General features: G+C 49.7%; 1 protein-coding gene across 4 annotated transcripts in view; it reads right to left on the reverse strand.

Moving 5' to 3' along the window:
* Positions 1-22,610, reverse strand: part of EPB41L4B (erythrocyte membrane protein band 4.1 like 4B) — a 115,827-nt gene that overhangs the window by 66,095 nt on the left and 27,122 nt on the right. For all 4 annotated transcript variants that reach the window (XM_037047558.1, XM_037047559.1, XM_037047557.1 and 1 more), the window contains exons 2-6: positions 18,282-18,386; positions 8,778-8,820; positions 7,835-7,919; positions 5,866-5,910; positions 3,997-4,049 (exon numbers count right to left, since the gene is read on the reverse strand). In XM_037047558.1, the coding sequence (XP_036903453.1) occupies positions 3,997-4,049; positions 5,866-5,910; positions 7,835-7,919; positions 8,778-8,820; positions 18,282-18,386 (331 nt within the window). The remainder of the gene's footprint in view (positions 1-3,996; positions 4,050-5,865; positions 5,911-7,834; positions 7,920-8,777; positions 8,821-18,281; positions 18,387-22,610) is intronic.

The following is a 22,610-nucleotide window of genomic DNA, read 5'->3' on the forward strand; positions in this document are numbered from 1 at the left end:
CAGTGGTTTTCAAGCGTGAGCGTGCACCAGGTCACCTGTGGGGCTAGTCACGGCACACAGCCCTAGACCCCATTCCCGGGGTCTGGAATAAAGCCTCAGAGTTTGCATTTCGAGCAAGCTCCCAGGAGACGCTGATGTGGCTGACTCAGGGAACATACTTTGAGAACCACCACTTAACACAACAAATTTCATCCAATGGCCCACTGGCATATATGCCCGAGCACCTTCACTAACAATGCCTCACTCTGTACCCAGCAGCCCTGTCCATCACACCCTGTGGGCCACACCGGGCCCGGCCTGGGCTGCTGAGCACTCCGGCTGGCTTGCAGAAGTGGACAAAACTTCCCCGATCACATGGCGTCAGCACTGACACAGACTCGGAGGAATGGTGGGGGCTGGATGGGACCGTGTCCAACACGGGGCAGGGACCTGGTCAATGTCTCCTCACCTGAATGCAGCCCCTGCCTGCAACTTGGAAGTGGATGCCCCCCCTGAAGACCACCACGTGGACTGGGTCAGGGTGTGCAGCTGCTTGGCACCTTGGGCAAAGTCACTAATAAAGACTGATCTGGAAATCCTTGCCCAGAGAAGGTGAGGCCTGGGCTTCCAAGGTGAAAGGCCACCAGTGACCTCTGACCAAGAGGTCACCCTGAAACTAGGGACCTGGCAAGTGCAGAGGGGCAGTCTAGGGTGAGATCTCCCATTTATGAACCACTCTTCCCTTGGATCAAAGTGAGACAACAGAGTCCTGCATTTGGTGTCATGTCTGGACAAGTCCGCCGATGCCATCAAGCACTGGGAAAGGCCAGACAATGACAAGGTTTCCCTGGCACCTGACAAGGGGGCTGGTGTCCCTCCTCCTGCAACTGGACTAAAACAGGCCTGAGGGAGACCCACTTTGCGAAAGCATGCCTGCCTTCCAAGAGCCTGCTGGCAAAACCTGACACTGCACTCAGTCTGCAACCTCAGTAGGTATGGCCTGAGCCGTGGAGGGTGGCGGATATAGCCCTGACCCAGAAGGGCATGAACTCCGTCTCTGCTGTATGACCCAGGCAAGTCACTCAGCCTCTCTGGAGTCTCTGATAAAACAGGAACTGTTACAAGGATGAAACGAGATCCCGGGCACACAACAAACAATGGTCCCGTTCTCCTTCCTCCCTTGTTTTTCTTTCTTACCTGCATTAAATTTCAAATCTACTGTACATTTAGTTCCCCAAAGAGCACAGTCTCTATGCAGCAGGGCCAGCGCATCCTAACTCTGGAAGCATCACTCCTTCAAGGACAACCAAACACGAGAAGAAACACCACCTTTCATGTTATTCAAACCCCCAGAGATGCTCTAGGGACCTTGCCGTCTGAGGAAAGCTGGCTCGGCTGTGGCTGAACTGAAAAGCAGGCTAATGCTTTTAACCGATGGAACAGGGAAACGGGGGGCAGGGGGACAGTGGAACAAGAACTCGCCATAGACATTAGCCTGTCTGTCTTTAGCCTTTTTATTTCTACCTGACATGATGAATGCATCTTATATCACACTGATGTTGTTCCCAATCAAAGGGGCAATTTCTTCAAGAAGGGCTCACGGACAGCTGATATTCTCATGTGTGCTAGTTCTGGGGCAAGGCATACACAGTTCTACTGGACCTGGACTTGGCGAACGTGGCGATGCCTTCATCACACGGGGTGGGGGGTGGTGACGTGTGTGCCTCCTCCTCTAATCATTCCAGATGATGTACAGGCTTACATGTTGCACCCAGGGCCTTCGGAAGAAACCTCTCCAGTGGACTGGGGGCCCCAGGTCTGACACAGATGCTTTTATCCCAGTAACTATACCCTGGCATCTGCTGCTGGGCCACCAAGCCCAATGGTATGACCTGGCAACTCAGAAACTCAAGGGTGGATGCTCCCTGACCTGGAGAAATGTGTACCTGGTGAAAGTAGACAGTCCATTTCCAAGTTCCCCCAGCCACCACACATCCTCATGGCACTTACTATAAGGACAGTTGTATTAGGAATACACGGACATGACACACTTAGCACTGTACTTGGCAGAGCAATTACAGGTGACAATATTGTCACTTCCACCACCAATGCCTTCAGACCTCAGGGACAGGCTCCCCCTGCAACCACAGTCCTTGGGGCCGCTTCAACTGTATTCAATTCATTCTGCACTCACTGAGCACCTACCACAGGCCAAGTACTCCTTAGAGAACAAGAAAGCTAAGGAATGGAGTAAGAACTGCCTTTACAAGTATAAACATGACAAAAGGCCTGCCCCCAAAACACCAAGTAGAAAAGCACACAAAAGTTTTATATATGACCCTGAGTGCCTGGCTGGTGTAGCTCAGCGGATTGAGCGCGGGCCTGCGAACCACACGATCTCAGTTCGATTCCCAGTTAGGGCACATGCCTGGGTTGCAGGCCAGTTCCCAGCAGGGGACTCACGAGAGGCAACCATACATTAATATTTCTCTCCTGCCCTTCCCCTCTAAAGATAAATAAATAAAATCTTAAAAAAAATTTATATATGACTTCTGAACAGAACTCCTTTTTCAAACTTCACTCAAAACTCGCAGACACAATTGCTGGCTGTGGCTGGCAGGACAGAGGGTTGCCGCCTTCCTTCTGCGTGCCTGCTGTATCCTGTCGTCCTGGTTTTCTATAACAAGCATGTGCTGACTTTATACCTTGAAGATTTACATCGACGTTTAGAAATGGGTAAATACAAAAGTGAGACACCAAATCTTATTATGGTGTCCAAAAAATAATCAGTGATTATGGATGAATAATTCATTATTCCGTGGAAGCCCATGAGCACATGAGTAAGTGGGCCCACAGCGTACGTCTTTCTGATGCGCCGACGAACTTCATTCTGTGCAGTCACACATTAGGATCCTCATAACTAGTGCTCGAGCCTTTGGCAAGTGTTCCTTGTGCCCTTGGAAGGTCCACCAGAGTGTCACGTGGATGGAACAGTCAACGCGGGTGGTCATGTGGGCAACCCCCTTACTATCCACTTCCCACCCACAGGCTGACGACTCCCCTTTCGATGCTTCCCACTGAGTCAGGCTTGTATCCTTAAAAAGCTCTTGGGGGTTCCACTGGCACTTCTCAGCCAAGGGACTCTCCTCCGGCCTCTCCTCCACCAAAGCCCAATTCTTCTTCTAACCATTCTGTCCCCTAACCTTGGTAGCAGCCTATGAGTCATCTCTGACTCCTCTCTCAACACCTAAGTCTAAAGACCAGGTCCCTCTTGCATTACCAGTGCTGTTTTTTGTGTTTGTTTTGGGGTGTGTGTGTGTGTGTGTGTACTGAACCCCCAGCCCTGATCAGTTTAATCTTTTATCACAGCAACACCCCCTCACTGCACCCCCAGCAGAGGGCTTGGTCTTCCTCTAGCCCCTAGTCATGAGCACACAGACATGAGTCAGCCAAAAGTGTAAGCCAGAGCTATCCAAGAAGTCATATTTGGCAAATAAGCAAAAAATCAAAATCAGGGGCTAGGAATATGATTATAATACCAGAGTTTTGTACACATGTCCTCACTTAGGCCTCCCAACTTAATAAAAGGCACTTCTAATCAGGCCTGCCTCCCTCTTATAAGCCTTCAAGGCCCCATTGCTGACAGCATGCTATTCACCCTCTTTCAAGGGGCCCAGAGCCACCCACTTACCCAGTTTCTTCAACGTCATCCTCTGGCACCGCTCAGCTGCCAGTACCTCTCCGCACACACTGTTTCCTAAACCCCTGATGGGCCCTCCCCTCCCAAGCCTCCCGGGTCTGTATTCCCAGAGGAACCCCACTGCACTCTGTGCATACACAGCACGTGGTCCTGACAGATGGTCCTCACGGGACCGCAGCTACTTGAGGACGGAGACCATGGCGTGTTCGTTTGTACCCCCAGAGTAGAGTGCTGGGCTCGGTATACAGCAGACACTCACTTGCAGAAAATGAAAGCAAGAACCTTAAAATACTAATGACCCCTAAAGAACAATGTACCTTGTAGACAGAGAGCAGCTAATTCCACAGCTGTTTCATATGGGCATTTCAATCTTGACCAAAAAAAAAAAGAAAGAAAAGAAATTAATTCTATATAGGAACTTAAATACTCATAACCATGCAAAATGTCATTATTGTCAAAAGGTAGTAATCTTTAGATGATTTTTGTTCTCTGTGGTTTCTATGTTTGCTATCCACGTTAAAGAATGCAAACAAGCGGACTTAACTCTACCTATTTCCCAAAGTCAGTTATCCTATGGTAAAATAACCCGATCTCGGTGTAGGTTCTATCAAACCTGTGGGCAATTTGAGCGAATTTCCCAAAAGTGGGGAAGCCTGGGAAACAGAGTGAAAAGTCTTCCCTTTGCCTTATTATTCTAAAGCTCATTTTATCTTGACACAGTACATGCGCCTTTCCAAGCTGCCTTATGTCTTCGAGACAAGACTGTAATATTAAAAGTAAACAGACAGACACAATATCTAAGCCTGCCAGGACAGCTGGATACGCTCGTATAATAGAGGCAGAGCCACAGAAGTGTAGTCACTACCACAAATCAGGATCTCGTTCGTATTTAATATTACAAACTTGGTTAGAAAAATAATAATGACGTACATTGGTATAGCACTTCACAGTTTTCAAAGCCTTGTCATCTATATGGTCCAATTTGGTCAATGCATGGAGTTTGTAGACCTGTGTCACGGGGGTTGACAGTGCTCCCCTCCCCACTTCGGACATGAGGAACTGAGTGTCCTGCAACTTGCCCAAGGTCATCCAGCTGGTAGGAGGCAGTGCTGGGACCAGAGCACCATTCTGCTTTGAAGTACAGTAAATCGGGCTGAAGTGCATGGAAACTGCAAAGTACTATACAAATGCAAGATGTCGCCATTAATATTTTTCCACACTGAGGACATTTACTAGAGTTAAGAGGCCTTTAGTATGAGGAGCACAGTATGGAGAAAGAGGGAGGGAGAAAAAATACACACATACTCATAATACACATGTCAAAGATCTGTATTGCATGGCTGGATAAGGCAAATGTATACACTGTACAATCTACTTGTTCTATAGTGTACATTCCACTAAGATTTTTATTGCACATATTCTATTGAAGAGTTTGCAAATTCGGAAATCACATTTTAAATTTCCTTCAGATGAGATTCAAAATCAAAATGTATTCTGGTCAGTATCAGGTATTGCTTTTTAGATTGAGTATAGTCTTTGTTTTTCAAGTAACAGAAAATAGTCAATACACACGCTGAAAAATAACACAACTGTATTAGTTCTGGCTGAAAATCTTGTATCTTCAGAATAAATCAATATTGCATGTAAATCTGCTACTCCATTGCCAATGCTCCTTTCTCCAACGTTCACTGGGTGGCCAGAGGCCTAGTATTTAAAAACCACTTTTAAGAGGGGCCAAGGAAATGAGATGAGATGTCTAAACCTCCTTCTATCAGAATCGGAACATTACCTCTTTACATTATTTAATGCAAATGGCGATGAATGAGACTTTTTGACTGTCCAAATGCTTGTAAGTGTATACATACTAATAACGCATCTTGCTTGCAAATACGACAAAAGCCATTATGAATGGGCCAGTGATGTGATCAGGGAGAGAATTATTCCCAAATACACATCACTTAAGATATTAAATGCTCTTGGAAATGCTTCAAGCCATAGAGTAATCACTTAAAATAAGATGATGACAGTGATACAAGTATTAGACTCACTTTACAATGCCTGCTGTACTTTTTTTGAATTTTGAAAAGGGAACAAGGGTAAGAGAGTTAAAAAACAAAACAGTGAATTATTTAGAATTACACTAGTATCTATCCTGGGTTTAAGAATTAAAACAAAAACGTACTTACTTTCCTGAAAGAATGTCATGCCTGAGTTGTAAAACAAACAGGTACCTGACAAACACATACAAAAGTCAACAGAGGGTCACTCTTTCTCAGCCACTTCCGATCCCAACTGCCCATCATAAACCCTGCCCCGTGCACAGCCCGGCATTCTGCATTGTAAGAAGAGAGTACAGCTCAGACGAGAACGGTGGTGGAAGCATCTCCTCCTGAGTCTCCGGCAAGGCACCCAGACCCTGGCTAGAAAGGGGAGTGCATGTACGGAACTCGCAAGATACTTGGAGATGGAACGTGGAACACGGCACGGTCCAATGACAGCCTCCACAGCTGCTTGGTGTCCCGGAAGAGAGCCAAGCGCTGCACGAAGGGCGTGCGCACGCCTGAGACCTGTCCAATCAAACGGGTGGGTGGAGCCAGGGCAGGAGGCCCTCAGCCAGCCCCACCAGGGAGTCCAGAAAGGTTGCATCTGAGTCTATGGAAGAGTTTACAGCTGATGGTAGTTAGCAACTGCCCAAGACTTTTTCCTAATGCAGTTTAACTGCAGACTCAGATCTGAAACATTGTACGCGTGCGAGTGTGCACACCTGCGTGCACACACACACACAAAAATGGGAATCCTGGAGCTTCACGGTAGCTGCTGGTCACAGGGGTAAGGAAAAATGGGGAAGAAGGCAGCAAATAACACAGGTGGGGTCCACGTAAGTAAAAAAATAAGTGTCTTGGCTTAAATAAGTGTTTTGTTTGTTTGTTTGTTATCAGATGGATGTGGGCATTGGAACCACTTCTGAGTGCATGAAAAGAACAGAAAGCTGCCCACGCTGCCCACTCCAAACCTGGGGAATCAGAATCCCACACGCAAGAGTGGTCCCCAGGAATCTGATTGGTTCAAAAGTTTCCCGGGTGTTTCCATTCACACAACCCTGGTTAAGAATCACTGCCTTTGATGACAGCTAGGAGGACTCTGGGAAAAAATACTAGAAGAATTTAACTTGTTTGAACTTTGAAAGCAATGCAGATAGTCATTCTCTGGGGAATGGATATAGGACCATGTAGGTGGCCCAGAAACCAACAGTAGGCCTGAAGGTTCTGGTACATTCCAGAATGCTCCCACCTGCGACAGGTGTTTAACCACCATTGAACTGAGTACTCCCATTGAGGAGGACCCACTGTGATGTGGCCAGAACTTCCAGTCCCTATAGGGAAACCTAACTGCAGGAGCCCCACGGGCCTCTTGGTGTGGGGATGAAGGTGAAGTGTTATTTTGGGGTCATCTCCAAGGTAGCGGTCAACACCATGGCGTGCCCAGCAGCTTACATGGCACCTCTACTGTCCATCACACAGGCAATGACAAGGAGGTTCTGAGGATGTCATGCAGGACTGACTGGGGAGAGAATCTCACTGATAAAGGGGTGGCTGGGAGAAAACCCCATACTCCCCATGTTTTTGAGGTCCCTGCTGCTTCAACACCATTCCTGATTTGACAGAGGCAGGCACACCATAAAGGAAATTCAGGGGGGGGGAGCGCTGGGAAGGTAACACAGAGTTTAACAACAGTGATACTGTAACCAGTGAGAGAAGATCTTGCAGTCCCTTAAAAAAATGAGATGGCAATTTTGGACTGAGAAATGATTTTCCCATACCTGCCTTCCCTTTTCTAATCTGACACAAAAATAAAGTCCCACGGAACGAACCAAACTACCCAAGGTCCAACCACATAGAAATGTGATGAGAAAAATACATCTTTTCATTTTGATTAACTAAGAAATGGGTCAAATTAGGCAAAGTGTGGCTTCTTCAGCAAAATACAGAGATAAGCACAGGCCAAGTGCTAAGAACTTTTGCTCCAAAGGTAAAGCCAGCAGGGAGCGGGGGAAGCAAACCCACAGTTTAGAAGCATCTGCAAATGATAAGCAAGGCAAGTGCTGCGTGAGGCTGGGAGGGTGGTGGTGGGGTCTTGGTCTGCATTTTGTCCTACCTTGTAAACTCTTCACGAAGGTTGTTCGGTTCTGAAGAATAATATTTGACTCGAAAGTGCAAAGCATAAGCAGGCCCAACGGAACCTTTGGCGATGGAAGGTTGAAGAGGTTTTCCCCCGGTTTGGAAGATCATGGAATGGACAAAAGGAAAAACACATGACCTCTATTAACACAGTCACCGGTACACGGGAAGGGCACAGCAGTGCACGCAGTGCTAGTGAGTTCTTTCCAGTACTCGTTTGGCGAGCTGCAAGGAACTCTGTCAGCACAGGGGGCTTCGCGAGGCACCTCGTTCTGGAGGAAACACAGCTTCAGCTAGATGCATTGCCGAGAGCCGACCTTCTGCTTTCACCCCTGAGCGCCCTGATGCCCCTCCAAACAGATGCTAACTTTTTACAAAATACTAAGTGGGTTAAAGGAAGGTGACACCGACACAGCCGAGAGTTCTGTAACCCAAATCACAGGAAACATACCTGCAAGTATTAAATGGGAAAAGCATCACCCAGACACGCATACGCCACACTGAAGAAACGGGGTACCATACCTGGAACGCCAGAGCTGCCCCTGCTCTCACAGGGGTCTCCTGCCCTCCCTGCCCCGCCCCCCTTCTCTGAGTCTACTTTATTACCCATCGGAAAGGACCATGCTACAGCGGTAAAGTCCTGTTGCTGAACAGCAAATTAATCAGTCCTCATTGGCAGGGTGTCTGTCTGACTGCAAATGAGAGCACAGTGTGTTTTTTAATATCTACTAAAAGTGCTTCGAGTTTTAAACACAAACACTTGGCCAGCCTTGAGACATTAAAAATCCCCCACTTAAAATTGAATCTATCTTAACAAGGCTCCCAAGTTCTAATGAAAACGGAACACCTCAAAACACTGGCACAGGCGTTCACTTTCCGATAAGAGAAATACATGAGTTGGCTAAATTCTGCTTACTTACTTTTCATCTGCTTTTTTATGGGTTTGGAATGGTCCAGCCAGTGCTGAAAGGAAAAAAAAAAAAAACACGTTTCTTTAGGAATAGAGTGCATCAGCAAGCGTGCACAGCCCTCGGAGTCAGCCTCCTCTTCAAACTGTAGTAATTCTGCCCACACAAACCAGGGACTGGAACGGGTCACAAGCTCTCAGGCTGGGGATCTGCAAACTGCCTGGGATGGTATTAAAGTCTGTGCTTCTGCACCCCGGTGCACTTTTTCTGGGGGGCGGGGCCCACAGCTTCCACGAGCTTTTCAATGAGGAGCCTGAAAGGACGTAAAACCCTTTATCTAATTGACCTGTGAAGTCAGGGCAGCCAACTGCCTCTTCCTCCCGAGTTCCTCAAATCACAGTCCATCTTCCCTAACTAGCCCAAGTCTCCAGTAAGCTAGTAAAGACTACACGCTGCATTTCTGAGACCCTCTCCCCACACGCTGGTCTTGTGGTTCTGTCGCCCTAAACTCTAAAACTATAAAACCACCATCCATGATCTCTGTAGTCTTCCGCCAGGAAAATGACCCACATTTGAAGATGGAAAGACCAACAGGGACTTGCCTGAGACACTTTGGCTCTGGTCATTGAAAGCAATTCAACCTCCTCTCGTTTTTTACCAGAACGACCACGTCAGCCTGATCCATCCCAGGAAATGACAAAACCATCCCCCGTATGAACGTCTTCTAGAATGTCAAAGTGGTTGATGCCACAGTGCTGAGGACCCTCGAAAGCTCAACTTCGTGGAAAAGGACGCTGGGAACATAGCGCTGTGCGCCGCTCTGGGCCGTCGGTTCCCGTGATCATTTCTACGTTCCCTGTGCCAAGCACACAGCGTGGCAAACTTTCCCCATCGCTTTCTGCAAACTGGCTGCACAGTGAAACGTCACTGCTTGAGCAACGGCTGGAATGACAGCCAGACTGGGCTTCTCACTAGCTGTTCGGGATCAGAGGCCCTTCAGCTGCCTGTCAATACACCTTCCGAGGCGACTGCAACCCGGCACATGCTAACAGTGTAGGAGGACGGGATAACCGAGTACAGTGTACTCTACCGCTCACGGACGGGCCCCCATGACTGTGTCGGAGGAGCGGGACAAGGAAACAGCAAAGCAAACTGCAGATAAATTATAATACAGTGCGCTGCAAGCAGCACAATGGGGGGACCTGGGCTTCTGTCACCTCCGCTCCCCGCACAGCAGCCGCCTGTCATAAAAGAAGTACATCACCGAGGCCAGATGCGCATCTCAAAGGCACACATACAGGACGCGTTCTCCTTGTTAATGGCTTTGAGTTGGAAATGACCTAAATGCCCACCAACAAAGACGGATTTTTAAAAAATGGTTCATCCGTACAATGAACTACTATTCGGCCTTTGAAACGGATGGGGGCCTGCATTTATTGACGTGGCACAGATGCACACACCACGTCAGAAGAAAACAACCAGGTGGCATCCCACGGATGCAAAAATGAACACTTTCCATCCAGGTAGGTCCAGAAAGATTTTGAGGGGTTGTTTTGGATACAGGGCCAGGAATACTGTTCACTCTTTTCTTTTTGACTTGCATGCCTGATTTTTTTTTTACTTTTACCGAGAATATTACTTCCACGGGGGGTGGGCTGGGTTGGCGCTTCGTTATTCGTTCCTTCGTTATTTGCCTATCAGGCAGTTGTTGGCGATCAATTTGCCCCATGAGAATCAGGTCTGATTACTGCCCTCAACCAGCAAGGAGAACCCTGGACCTCCCTGGATCTCCCAGGAGGAGATCAGATAAAGACTCGAGGACTCGAGCAGTATAACATTTACTTCCCTGCCGCAGGACGGGTCATGTCATGCTAATGGCTGCGACTAAACCTGTTCTTCCCACTTTCATCAGAATTCCCCATTACCTGGCAAAGGACGTCCTCCCTGAAACCAGCCTTCGGAGCTTACCAGGCCCAGGGTCTCAGAGTTTAAAGAGCTTGTCCCGTGTCTTCCTGCCTCAAGTCTCCTTCTCCTATTTCAGACAGAACATGCTGAAAGCCCACTACTCCTCTGCACCTATTATCAGACTCCTGTCTTGATCCAAGTCCAACCTGTGTTGTTTCCTTAGCTGTGGTTTTCAAACCTGGCCGGATATCACATCACGAATGTACCCAGTTCCCACCCAAGACCCGCTAAACAGAATCTCCGAGCATGAGTGTTTTTTAAAGGTGCCCAGCGTGCCCCTTAAAACCATTCCATGCTGAAGTTTTCCCACACCGTCTCCTACCCAGGAAACGTGTCCTAATGATCTTGGGGATCTTGAAACACCCACAACCCCTTCTGAAAATTTCTCTTTGAGCGCTGTAAAATCTCGATTTCGCAGTTTACCGGCCAGGTGTCTACCCCCAGTGTTAACGCACAGACACATCATGGCTAGATGCTTCTTTCCACTGGACGGCAGGCTGCTTTCCCTCTGGCCACACTGCTAAGGAGCTCCCTTTCCTTCCTGCCCAGCAACGGCCTGGAGCCCTGCCTGGAGCAGGACCTGCCAGGAGGGAGTCCTGTGAAAAATCTGGGGCTTGCTAAACTGGGAAAGAAATCAGAATCAGCTCCCTTTTAAAAGCTCCTGACCCCATGGTGTCCAGATCAGGTTTGCCTGCCTGCATGAGAGTTGCTAAGAAACCCGGTCACCATCCTCAAATGAGAGAGGATAAAACCTGTGTTGTATCCAACCAGTTCAAAATGACTTGCCTTTCTTCTTAGCTGCACGGGCTGCCCAGACTCTGATCACCTACCTACCTGCATTTCATCCAACAAAACCACCTTGTGGCGGACAGCCAGGCACGGAGGCCCTGAGTGGTGTTTAGTGAATCGTATCCTGGGTTTGGTTCAGAGGCCTGTAGCAGCAGGACTTGCCTCAGATGTTCACCTGCATCCTACCTAAACACAGCCAGGCCGCCTGTCAGCAAAGGCCACCACGAATGGCCCCAGCCCTCCTAACTGACCATTAAAGCAAACCCTGGCAACACACAGGTGCACTTCTGAGGTCCAAGGGCAAGACATTTATCTCAAACCCTCTAATAGGTGTTCGAAAGGGGGTTTCTGATCTGAACTTCTCATCCAAGTCCACCTGGCAAAATGCTTCCCACAAACCATGATGTGAGATGACCTGGCAAAGCCTCTCTGCTCTCACAGTACAAAGCAGCTCTGGAACTACTGCGTATGTGAGGCTGGTTGCAGAGTGTCACTGCCTAAGATCTTGTGATTGGCACCTGAAATGTGTGTGAGCCTTGGTTGGGGGGGTGGGGCGGGGTATCTTGTGCGACTGAGCTGTTGATCTCTGGGACCTGAAGCTGTTATCTCCAGGCAGAGCATCAGAATTAATTGTTTGGTGGGGTCAGAAAAAATACCCACTGGACCATATCACATCCCTACTTTCTTAGGCCTCAGAGTGGATGAAGGTGTTCATGAACAGGATGGGGTTTGGGGGTGGTGGTGCATGAGGTGCCCAGGATCACAGTGCTATGAGGAGGAAAGGAAGGAGGAGGAAAGGAAGGAGGAAGAGGAGGAGGAGGAGGAGGCAGAAGTCTAACTCTGGCTATGGCGCTGCCAGCGCTCTGGGCTCCCACACCACACACTGGTTGGAATGCCTTCCCTGCCACTGGAGGCATCTCTCCTCCTTCTCACCATAGACACCAGCTACTTGAGGTTTCCTTGGGGACAGGTCTAAATCAACTGCAGAGACCCCATTATCAATAGCGTCCTGCTCAGTGCCAATATTTGCACATGGGCAGGAAAAGACTCGCCCTGCCAGCCTTCAGAAACAGGCTGCTGGGAGGCCTGAGGCATTTCTTAAGCTGTTTCACCTTCACTCATACTAAAATGGAAGGAGGCAGAAGATCAGATTTCAGATCCCAGTCCTACCACTCACCAGGTATGTGAGCAAGGCCCCAGCCTCAGTTTCCTCATCTGTGCACTGAGCTAGCCCCTGGCACACTGTCTGAAGAATCAGCTGAGTGTCCATGGAAACAATAACGAACCATTCAAATGGAAGGAAGGTTTCAAAGCTTTTGCAGTGGCGTATCTGCTATTAGTGTTTATACTCTCCCACTTCCCTTCCAGGTACATCTGAAGTGGGAGGACTGCCCAGTACTGTCCACACAGGTAGCAAATGCGAGGACTCTCCAGACAAGCATCAGAGAGAAGCTGCAACGGTTCCTGAGGCGGCCACTCCGCCCTTCCCGCAGTCGTCATCCTTGTCTCCCAGCCCCGGGCCTCTAATGCCCCATCTACCCAATTCCACACTACAAAGACCAGGGGAGAAACAGCGCCCAGGGCTTGAAAGAAAGGCCAAAATCGCCTTTTCTGCATTCTCTGCTGTAAAACACATCACCGTAAAAAACAAAAAACGTTCCCTTTTCACGTGGGGCGGGACTGACACCCACCCTCTGGTGTACCCGCCCAGGGGAAGGGGAGGACTCCTGTTCCATGAGGAGATTGTTATCCCCGCTGCCCCTCTGCCTGGCACTCCCCCACCCTCTGGGGCCCACCCCATGTTCACCCTCCCCCTGGGACACCGTGGCCACCTGACTCTTCACACTTAGGCTTTGTTCCTCCAGGCTCCCCAAGTGGAGCACTGAACCCACTCAATTTTAGGGATCAAGTATCTGGGCCCGTCACCCGAATGTGGCAGGCAGGGACAGTGTCCAGCTTGCTTCTGCACCACAGAGCCCAGCACTGAGTAAGCTCCAAGTCAAAGTTTGCTGACCAGCTACTGACCAAATGTTCTCTTCCGGGGGTGGAGGGTGGTGTGGTGTGTGTGTGTTTTACCATGTGTAATGCAACCAGTAGGGCCCACAGTGCAAAGTGCTGGCCTTTGGAATGAGGCCAGGCACTGAATGCCGCCTCCGTCCCCTCACTTCTACAAGGCTCCCAGTGTCTCTGAGCCTCAGCTTCATCATTCGTAAAATGGGCCTGTTCTCTGGTCAGCTTCACAGACCAGCGGTGCGTGTTAGACCCGAGTAACCTAAAGCCTTTAGTTAGATGCCAAGCAGGGAGGGGGAGAAATCAGTGAACAGCAGCTACCCCACCAGGCTGTGAGAAAGCTCGGGGGAGCAGGCAGAGCCGGCTCTCAGCAAGAGGGCTCTGCTGTGTAAAATTCAAACCCCTGCCCTGCCTGGAGTTGTGCAGAAGTGAGCTCAGCACAGAGGGTTCCCAGGTGGCCTTCCCGCTTTGATGGCTTTGATTCGGAAAAGGAAACAGGAGGCCCCGGTCCCAACTGCTAAAAATAGGAGATGCCAACAGTCTCTGACCTTGCTTCAGGGCTGGGCAGGGCTCTATGGAAACCAGGCCCGGCTCTTCGCAGGGAGCTGGGATGGAGGCTGGTTGCTTAGGGAGAGAGCTGTGCCGAGAGCCCTGCCTGGGCCAGACTCTGACTGGCACGTCAGGGGCTGGGTGGGGGTGTCAGTCCTTGCGGGGGCCTCGATTATGGAGTAATAAACCAATAGACGAGTGAACTGTTCATTCCCCCAGGCCCCCATCTATTACCCAGTCTCCCCAAATATACGCCTGCCACCACCAGCATTGTTCCAGGTCCCCCCAAAAATCAGTGATCCCCCAGAAGCTGAAGGGCTCTTGTCTGAATTGCTAAGATGTCTCCCACAGGCAAGACGGCCTGGCAGGTTCTGGCTAACCTCAGCGTGCCACTGCCCGGGGCTGTGGTAACTACGGGCGGGGCGGGGGGGGGGGGTGGTGCCTTCAGAATGTCTGGCTCGGAAGAGGAGATCCCCACCCATGTCAGGTTACAAAGTCCTTTCTGCTCCCATAACTCACTAAGCCCCTCAACTTCCCTGTGAAACAGATGTCACCACCTCCACTGCACAGTGACGAAGACTGCGGCTCGAGAGTGCAGGGAACTGAAAAGAGCACTTAAACCTGAACCTGTGAACACCGGGCTTGAGTCAGGCTCCACTGCTCACTGACTCGCCGCGCTCCAAGCTTTGGGGTCCACCATCGAGATGGAAATACTGGACAGATGGCTCCTTAGGTCCTTCCTGGGGCTAATGACTAAGGTTCTCAGGTGTGTGTGCCTTGTCACCAAGAGCCACCGACTTAAAAAGAGGAAGTACAAAGTCTTAGGGCCTGATCAGAAAGGTTTTGTTTATATACACAAATCATGAACCCGAGGCCAAACGAGCAAGCTGTCACAGGAGGCAAAAAAAGCTCAGAGGTTTACACAGAGCTGGAAAGCGCTGCGAGAGCTCACGACATACTCTGTGACGGAGTGTCACCTGATGTGGTCTTGAAGGGTGGCCAGGAGTTGAAACGGGGTAAGAAAGGGCATTCCAGGTGAGGGATTGGCACCAGCGAAGCGCAGCAGTGAGTTGCGGGCATGACCTGAGCCCAGCTTAGAAATCAGACCAATGAGCAGAAGGGGCCGGGGCTGCTGCTGCTGCTGCTGCTACTGCAGCAACTCCCCTGGGTCCAGAGTCAGATGAATGAGGACCCTGCACCTGCTTTTGTGGGGAAGAAACGTGCATCACAGAGCTGGGTCCTGGAAAGGCGTCAGAGCCTGCAGAGTGCGCACGCCTGCAGGTGTTTGGCCCGGGGAGGAAACCTGGAGCCCGTGGTGAGCACACGTCCTGCTGCACAGGGACAGGGCACTGGCAGGCGGGGCGGGCAGGACAGCCGGCAGCCCAGTAAGCAGAGGCTCACAGTCAAGTCTTTCAATGTAGTCACATCCTTGGCTTTCTGGGAATCCGAGTGGCCAGAGAAGGCTCATCTGGACACAAGGACATGCCACTAGGGCAACAGGCACTTGGCTCTCATGGCAGAAATGGCAGAGATCTTCTCCCTTCCAACTAGAAAAGGTGTGTGGGCAGACATGGCTGCCTCCTCTTTAGACTCAGCATCACTGAACATTGAACTGGAAGAGCTCTTGGGAGAATAGGTCCAAGAAGCCCATTTTATAGATGAGGAAACTGAGACCAAGGAAGAAAAGGTGGCTCATCCAAAGCCCACCAACTGAGATGGGTGCAGAGCCAGGAACAAGGTCCAGGTCTGACTCCTGGCCCAGGGCCACGGATACGCTGAGGTCAAAAATACCACACAGGTCTCACACAGGCCAAGGCACACAGGAGAAGGCAGGATGAAGAAGGGCATCAGGGAAGGGGAGGGCTGACGAGTGTCAGGTGCTGAGGACAGAAAGGAAAGCTACTTCTGGCACTCAAGAAGCAGCTGGGAATTGAACTGACCATGGAGCTGGGGGGGTGTCAGCGCTGGAGAAACAGGCGTACTCCCTGAAGGCAGTTTTGTCTTCGGGAAAGAAAACACAAAGTTTTAGCCAAACGATCTGGGTCTTTTCAGAAGGAGGGAAAGCCAACTTCAAGGATAGTCTTTGTGGGGACTGGATTACACGTCTGTGGTCAAGACCCATAAGGGGAACTGTGGGGCATGTCCATTAGGTGCCCTGGCTGGGTGGCTCAGTTGGTTGGAGCATCATCTGTACACCGAAAGGTTGCAGGTTTGATCCCCAGTCAGGGTGGGTACGGGAGGCAATCTCTCGATGTTTCTCTCTCACATCGACATTTCTCCCTCTCCCTCTTGTCAATAAACGTATCCTTGGGTGAGGATTTAAAAAAAAAAAGAGCCCATTAGGAGCTAACAAGGCTCCAAAAGCAACCTGGGGCTTGGACTTTGCCGAACCTGTGATCTGCGCTGGTGCCAACAGGTGCAGCCCGTGACTCACCAGTGACACTTGGCAGTCCGGGAGAAGCAGCAGAGGAAAGAGATGGGCCTGAGTGCCAGGGGGAGGCCCGGGGACAGTTGTGGGGGCGGGAGAATCAGAGGGCAAGTAAGGACACTGGTGAGATGGCTGAGACTCCGCCAGGCCGAGAGAAAGGCCAGAGCAGAAGGAAGCTGGGAGAGGAGAGAACAAGGCAGGAAGGGATCACTGAGGGCCAAGGCCAGATGCAGAGGAACGGGAATGACAGAAACAAGGGAAGTTATCATGGGACAGGGAAAAAGAATTCCGGGGCTCGCACCGTGAATCTGGGTGAAGTTTGGTCAGATGAAGCTTCAAGGAGAAAAACGGTGTCCAGAATATTTAGAAGCATCAAAAATTTGAATTCTGAGGTTGCCAGAGGCCTTGAAGGATGCAGAGGACAGTGCTGAGGCCAGAGGGCCTGGCACTGGGTGACCTCACCTCAAAGGAAACAGAATAGGGCAGGGAGGTGGGAAGAGAAGGGGTGGCCTGCCCTTCCCCAGGACCCCGGTGGGCCCCGAGTGAGAATCTGTGGTTGGGAAATGGAGAAGGAATCGGGGCGGTAATTCAAAGAGGTGGCTGGAATGTTCACAGCAACAGCCGGTGGAAAGGGGATAGGTGACAGCAGACAGGACATCTTGAAGGTGCAGCAGGGACATCCCTTCAGACGGGGTGAGGGTCGGCCCAGGAGGCACTGTAACCAGGATGCACTGAAATCCCGATTCCAATGTATCATCTGTGTTCTCAGCATCACACTAACATCTGCAAGCAGTCCCAGCTCGCAGGCATCAATTTTGAGCATCTTCACTCTATGGCTGTTGCATGGGGCACCCAGGAAGTATCAAAAATTGTCTCTCAGGTAAAAAGGCTTTACCATGGAGGAAGAGCTCCTGGCCTCCAGCTTCAACACCTCCCACCTCTTTGCACACTGTCTAAAACAGCACAGACCCGTACTCTGTCTGCTTATCCCCTTACTCTGCTTTACGGTTCTTAACACTCATTCCTACCTGTCATATTGTGTGTGTGTGTACACTGCTTTATCCACAAAGCTTAGAATGGGACCCGTGCCTAGGAGACACCCACAATATTTTTAGACTGTCGAATAAGTTACTTTTGAAACCCAAAGCTAGATTGTGTTGGGGAGGAAGACTCTGAAGTCAGTCCTGCTTCCTAAACAACGGAACCTGAGCTGCGTCCAGTTTGCATCGCCACGGTGAACATTTCTGTCTCAAGCAAAGTGAGGGAAGTCTTTGCTGACCTAAGACAACCTCCTGGAGCCTGCAAGATGGTTCTCCAGCAAAGCCGAGACCTGCGCCCCTGCCCAGCCCCAAGCCTGGCTGGGATTCAGCTGTGTTCACAGCACCTGCTGTCCGCACCCAGCAAATCTTCAAAGAAGATGGTGGTGCAGCCTCTTCTGCTGGTTAAAAATAAAAGCAGCCCTGCTGAAAGAATTCCGGGGATAATTTCTACCTCCTCTCGAAATGTTCCCATCCATCGTGCCTCCCTGTGCTTGGAAATGCTTCCCTAATGCCGCTCCACGCCGGACACGCACGTTCTTTTTCCCTTCCTCTCCTGGTTGATGGCCACCTTGGGGGCGGAGCAGCACCGTCACCACCAGCCCAATGCTTAGGGAACATTGGGCAACAACATCACAGTTTCATGCCTCTGTTTCTCTACCGGCTTCTGGCAACTGTCGCTCTGTGATTAGCAACGAAAAGCTAATCTGCCCTGCAATGAATCAGAGGGGTACGTACCGTGACCTGGGCGGAGTCAAGGAACTGGAGGCCAAAGTAATCCGTTTCCACGAGGTCCAAGTGGTACACGATCTGATCGAACAGATCCTGGCCTTTGGCGTGTTTCTGGAAGGCAATTGGGTACACGAAAATTTAGAGTGTGACAGCTAGGTAAGAAACCAAGAGATTTTTTAAAAAATCACTTTTCTCTGTATATTGTATATATGTATGGGTCACACTATGCAAGATTTTAAATTTTCAATTGGCTTTAGTATAATATAAACTCATGATTAAAGCGAAGCACTCCCAAAGACAAAAAAAAGAAAAAAGAAAAAAAACCCACCACATAACAACTTCACAGGATGTTAGAGAACCAACCCTTTATCATGAAAACTGGTAAATACAGGGGGGAAAGTCGGGCATTAATCCCGCCTTTGACTCTAGCACTGGGTCATCGGAGAGTGGACGAGGGCATGCACCAGTGGGTTGAATATGTGACTGTAAGAGCTGGAAGCATGAAACTCTCAGGGCCTCATCTCTGTGACCCATGATTAGGCAATGGTTTCTTAGGTACGACACCAAAAGCACAGGCAACAAAGGAAAAAGTAAACTAGACATCCTCAAAATGTAAAACTTTTGTGCCTCAGAGGACACCAAGACATCAGGGAAGCACAAAGACACCCCAGACTGGGAGAAAGATTTTGTAAACCCCATATCTGACAAGGGGCCTCTATCTAGAATAAAGAACTATTGCAACTCATTAATAAAAAGGCAACATCCAACTAAAGAATGAGCAAAGGTATAGACACAGAGTTCTCCATCAGCCCGGCAAGCTCCTGAGAAGGTGCTCAACGTCATCGGTCACCAGGGAGATGCAAATCAAATCCATCATCAGACGCCACTTCCCACTCACTGGGACGGTGACAATCAAACAGACACGACGAACGGCGGAGACGCTGGAACCCTCCCGCACTGCTGATGGGCAAGCCACACTGTGCAGCCCCTTTGGGAAGCAGCTTTACGGGTCCTCAAACGGTTAAGCATAGCTACCGCTTGACTCAGCAATTCCACTCCGAGGTATACAATCAAAAAACCTAAAAACATGATGTTCACACAGAAGCTTGTACAAAAATCCTTGTAGCAGCATGATTCATAACCGCCTGAAAGTCGAAGCAACTCAAATGTCTATTAACTGGTGGATGCAGAAACGGTGGCCTTGGTCATAAGACAGACTAGTATTTTGCCATCAAAAGGAATGAAGTTCTGACACGTGCTGAAGCATGAATGGACCTCTTTGAGGACTAAGTGAAAGAAGCCCATTGTGAAGGATCCCATAGTCTATGAAATGTCCTGAACAGGTCAGTCTAGTAACAGAAATTAAGCCTGTGGTTGCTTAGGGCTGTAGGGTTTGTGGGGCAACCATTAAGGTGAGTAAAGGTTTTTTTGGAGGGGCAGGGGGGCATTCATGTAATGTTCTAAGATTTATTGCGTTAATAGATGTGCAACTCTAAGAATATACTGAACATCACTGGATTGTAAACATCAGATAGGTAAATTGTATCATATATAAATCCCAATAAAGCCATTGACCATAGTGGATGGGCAGAGTTTTTCATTTATTCCCAATAAATGAAGATGAAATAAAAGAACTGCAATATCACGCATTTGCAACCTCTACTGAATGACAGGCTCTAAGCATCGGGCGCCAGTGCCTACTAGCACCCCCAAGACAGACAGACAGCCGTTACATACCTTCTGACGAAGAACACCCCACCCCCCAACACACAATCTTGCTCCCCTTGCCTCTCTCACTGTGAGGCGGGAGGGCGGGGTGGGGGCAGAACCAAGCCGAGTACTGGGGTCAAGCACTAGGTCCAACTGCCAATGGCAGGAAACACAGAGGAATTAGATCTAAACCCCCTGGAACTGCAGCCAGCAATGCCTGGCCTGTGGGAAATTCTAGAAACGCCTCAGGGCACATGACCCAGCTTCTTCAATAAACAGAACATACGAAAAAGAAGAGATGGAGGAGACACCTACAGATTAAAAGATATCTAAACGGCGATGTTCAGGGATACACACTTGGGTGATAAAACTTGGAAAGAGAGTAAAGAAGTGATTACAATCAAGCCAGGGGAGTGGTTGCTCTTGGGGCCCGGAAGGGATGTGCCTGGGAGGGGACACAGGGAGGGGACATGACTGCAGAGGCACAGGGTGAACTTGTGGCTGTCAGACAGGGTTCCAGCTCTTGACCTGGGTAGGGCGGTACCGGGGCATTTGCCTTCTAGTAACTCATTAACCTGTACCTCTGTTTTATGTGCTCGTCTGTAACTGCGTTACATAAAACACAACAGCGAAACAATAACAAAAAGTAGAGACAAAAATCAAATCAAAGCCACTGGAATTCAGCCTCTTTCCTTCAGACTTTCTCCTTCCTGGAGACACTGCCCGGAGGGCAACGACCTGACGGAAGTAGGTGGCTTGGTGTGCGGCGATGTCCCTACAGCTCTCCTGGAGAAATACGATGGGAGGAGGGAGGTACCCAAGGAGACACACAACCGGATTCCAATCACAAGGACACTGATCCGGGGCCACCAAACTCCAGATGACTGTTCAGCCATTATAAAAAAAAATATGAAGATAGAAAGAAGGAACATTCTTAGGACTACGTTAGCTCAGGAGACTAGACAGGAGGAAGAAGCTGTGATTCCAACTACATAAAAATACACATGCGTTGTTCCTGGACTGCTTCATACAAACAGGAAATCTGCACAAACGGAAACAGCTGTGTTAGGGTAGAGACGCTACGGATGGTTTTCTGCCCAGGTTTTCACACTGACGATTTGGCAGTTGTTCGACAGCAAATGCAATTTTTTTTTTTTAAATAAAATCACTGTTCTGGCATGCTTCCACCTTGCTTAAAAAAATCCATCTTCTATTTTTTACTCTGACGATCTGGTGCTATTGGCCCTATGGAACACTTGTTAGCCTGATGCCAACGATTCATTAGCAGGTGTCCTTGGGACAAACCTAGTTGGTGCACAGCTTGAGCAGCAGGACGCAGCAGAAAGAACTGGGTTGGGAGGGAGCAGGAGGCCTGGGCTCTTGTCCCAGGTGCACCACAAACCGTTACCTGAAACTATCCATAACCCCCCCCCCCCCAATCCAGGCGGCCATCCTGGGCTTCTCCTGCAGCTGCCGATCAGATGTGGTGTCCTGAACATACAGTGCCACCCGAACACAACCGGCCCTGTAACCAGCCTGCTCCCTACCGCTCTCTATTTTGGTTCAGGGCTCACCATCCAAGTGTGTAATTTTAACACACACAGAGTACAAACCGAAAAGGCACAGTTCTGCACATGGTGAATGAATGGGTTAGCCTAAGTTTCTAAGGCATTCCAACCCTTACTTTTGTGATGTCTTTCTAAAATAGCTCTTAATTTAGAAAGAGTTCATGGTGGAGGCTGGAAAGAGAACCTTCCTAGGGGCGGCAAGTGCCTTCTGCCAAGCCACACTGCCTCCTCTCCTGGCGGGCCCTCAGCTGGACTGAGAGGTGCCAGACAGAGGGTCTGGTGAATAAGAAATAACATTTTTACTCACTTATAAACACTTCCCCCCACCTAGCTCCCCTCACCAAGTATGCTCTTTGGTCTCTTCTGCTGGAAGAGAGAATTCCCCATGGCCCTTTTCCAGCTCTAAAAAGAATCTGGCAAAATTACGAGGGCTGCAATAGAAGAAACAGAGGTTTTAGTAAGTTAGGGGTGGGAGGAAGATGGGAGGGTCAGGGCCACAGCACGTGAACCCCATCTCTCACTCCTCCCGGACTGCAGAGTGGCCACTCACTCCCAAAAGCGAGGAGGCTCCGGATAACGTGACTCACCGGCACCACCAGTCAGGACATCCCCCCCCCAGGGTAGCCCCGAGAAGCTCACACATTCCCTTCTTTAGCAGCCTCTCCTCACCCCACCCAGGGCAGCAAGTGCCCCTCCTCTGTGTTCCCAGAAGCAGACACATGCCTTTGTCACATGCACACTTATCACACTGAATCGCAGTTGCCTGTGCTCCTGTGTTACTGACTGTAGACTGATCACTCCCCGGGGCAGGACCAGATGTGGTCATCTGAGCACCACCTCCCCCTTCCCACCATCCTCAAAGCACAGCATCTGGTTGGCACACAGTAGGCACTCCATAAATGTCTGTTTGCTGCATGGATGGAAGGATGGATAAAAGGATGGATAGAAGGATGGATGGAAGGATGGATGTATGGATGGGTGGGTGGGTGGGTGAGTGGATGGGTGGACGGACAGACGGATGGATGGATGGATGGATGGATGGACGGATGGATGGAAG

This window comes from Sturnira hondurensis, unplaced genomic scaffold, assembly GCF_014824575.4.
Source record: "Sturnira hondurensis isolate 20B ecotype Veracruz unplaced genomic scaffold, ASM1482457v3 Scaffold0006013, whole genome shotgun sequence".
Lineage (NCBI taxonomy): Eukaryota > Metazoa > Chordata > Mammalia > Chiroptera > Phyllostomidae > Sturnira > Sturnira hondurensis.